At 41.8% G+C, this 2,135-nt stretch overlaps 1 protein-coding gene across 2 annotated transcripts in view; it reads right to left on the bottom strand.

The window, feature by feature from the left end:
* Positions 1–313: 313 nt before the first annotated feature.
* Positions 314–2,135, bottom strand: part of LOC106938219 (poly [ADP-ribose] polymerase 14-like) — a 22,842-nt gene continuing 21,020 nt past the window's right edge. For both annotated transcript variants that reach the window (XM_015020132.1, XM_015020133.1), the window contains 2 exons: positions 1,140–1,314; positions 314–755 (listed from right to left, as the gene is read on the bottom strand). In XM_015020132.1, the coding sequence (XP_014875618.1) occupies positions 475–755; positions 1,140–1,314 (456 nt within the window). In that variant the 3' untranslated portion in view covers positions 314–474. The remainder of the gene's footprint in view (positions 756–1,139; positions 1,315–2,135) is intronic.

The following is a 2,135-nucleotide window of genomic DNA, read 5'->3' as shown; positions in this document are numbered from 1 at the left end:
ACACACACACACATGCACACGTATGTGCGTGCGTGCGCGGACACACACAGAAGCACTTGAAATGACCTTTGACCTGCGACCTGGGTGTGTGGTCATTTGTCATTTCTCTGACCTTCATGCTGTAACCTTGGGAAGATTGGTTGATGTTTTCCTCTCTCGAGAATGGACTTCAGATAAGATGATAGATGAAATGACTCTTATAACCAAAAAGAACCACTGCTGGTGTTTTTCTGCCCCATAATAACACACAGTTTTCTGCTTTTATAGAAGATGAACTTGTTTTTTATACAAAGAAAAAAACACATCGAAAATGGATTCAAGAATTTACAATTTCCATCTTTATTTTGAGTTGAAGAAATTTACACCCACTCTTTCAGTAATTTATAACAATAGGTTCCAGTGGTTTTGATCTACAGTAGAAGAGTTATAGTCAGAGTTTAATTTGATCAGAATATTTGCAAAAGAGCTAAATCTTTAAGTGAATGTGATAAGGTATTCTGGATATGCCTGAATGTCGTTGAAAACAATAAACATGGATGGATTATTAGATCTGTCAGTGACGCTGTCATACAGGTCGGCAGCATTGCCAGATTTGGCAGGGGGTGCTATCATGTTAGATCTTCCCGGGGTATAGTCTCCAACCAGAACCCGGGCCTGGTACATGCGCTTGTGACCTTTATTGTCTGGTTGAGCATAATTCCCGGCTGAATATGCAGGGTCCACAGCAAAGTAAGAGCCTTTACCGTACATGGCACCTGTAGGAAATAAAACAGAAGGAGTCATGGATGGTAAAGTAAATACAAGTGTTAAGATCTTTAGAGGTTAAAATATATGAATTGATCTCCGAAAGGCAACAAATAAAAAATAACACTTGAGCACAGTGATGGTTAGAGAAGTTAAAGCTAAACTAGCTTAGGTAGCACGAATACAGCAAACCACACTAACAGAGACAAGACAGAGTTAGACAATGGAAAAGGGTTCCAAATACAGAACCTTGAGGTACAATTTAAAGAAAGGATGCAATGTTGAAACTTTTGTTTTGGAGGACAGAACTCCAAAGGGCCAATCAGAGCCTAAAATTGTTGAACATTTCTGTTTTCACATTTTCATCATGGACTGTCGAGTGTGACAATGTTTACCATGCATTCCCGCGTAGCTCCGGTTGAAGCCTTTAGAGTTGATGAGGTCAATGGAGTTGGCCCCAGTGCCATGATACAGCAGCCTTTCATTGTTGGTGTGTTTGTTCTTTACCTCCATCTGCTTCTTCAGGAGCTGGTAGCTCTGCCACAGCGTCGTATTTTGGATCCGCTCGATCTGCCGACAGTTTAAACCACATGATCATGATTCTGATCAAATCCTAAATCAGTCGATATTAGTCATCTCTCATTAGGGTATGTGGAATAAAATAAAGGAGCAACATGTGTCATGATGTAGCGGTGTGTGGTGGTGAGAGAGAACGCTGAGACCCAGATAATGATGATGATTTAATAAAGAGAAGCTCAAATACAGTCCAGTACAGGCAGCATGGCAGGAACACTAGCACACAGCTAATACCGGTAGCAGCTAAAAAGCAAAAGACTGTATACCAAAGCTAAACCAACACAGGACTTGACAGTTCGACTGTGAAGGCAAGCAGATAAATGACATACGACAACAACTGACAAATCACATCTGTCGAGTCACAAACAACAGGACAGGACGGAACGTATTTGTTCATCTCTTTTACCCAGTAAACACTTGGAGAAAATATGGAAAAAACCATGAGTGAAACAGTGACTGGGCAAGCCTACTACATAATTTACTGGGGGACCACCTCTATATTATTCTACATACACCTTACTCAACAGGAGAGAGCCCACTTTCTCTGGATGTACTCATATATTAAAAACAAATTGAAATGCTCCCTCCCGGGGCCCCCAACCCGGCCCGGGCGACCGCCGACCCCCCTGGATGGTAACTCTCCTTCTCTTCAGTGATTGTAGCTTCTTGGTGCAGCTCCGCGCTCCTGCTACTAGTAGCTTAACTGCATCAGTATAGCGTTACACCGGCTGATGACGTTGTTGTGATTCACTTTGTCTGGTATTTTTGTAGATATGTTTTGGCAGTTCTGTGGTCATATGAATAAACAGACACTA

This window comes from Poecilia latipinna, unplaced genomic scaffold, assembly GCF_001443285.1.
Source record: "Poecilia latipinna isolate Pla-1442-1.1 unplaced genomic scaffold, P_latipinna-1.0 Scaffold2536, whole genome shotgun sequence".
Taxonomy (NCBI): Eukaryota; Metazoa; Chordata; class Actinopteri; order Cyprinodontiformes; family Poeciliidae; genus Poecilia; species Poecilia latipinna.
The sequence above is the reverse complement of the archived record's forward strand: the minus strand, read 5'-3'. Positions and strand labels throughout refer to the sequence as shown.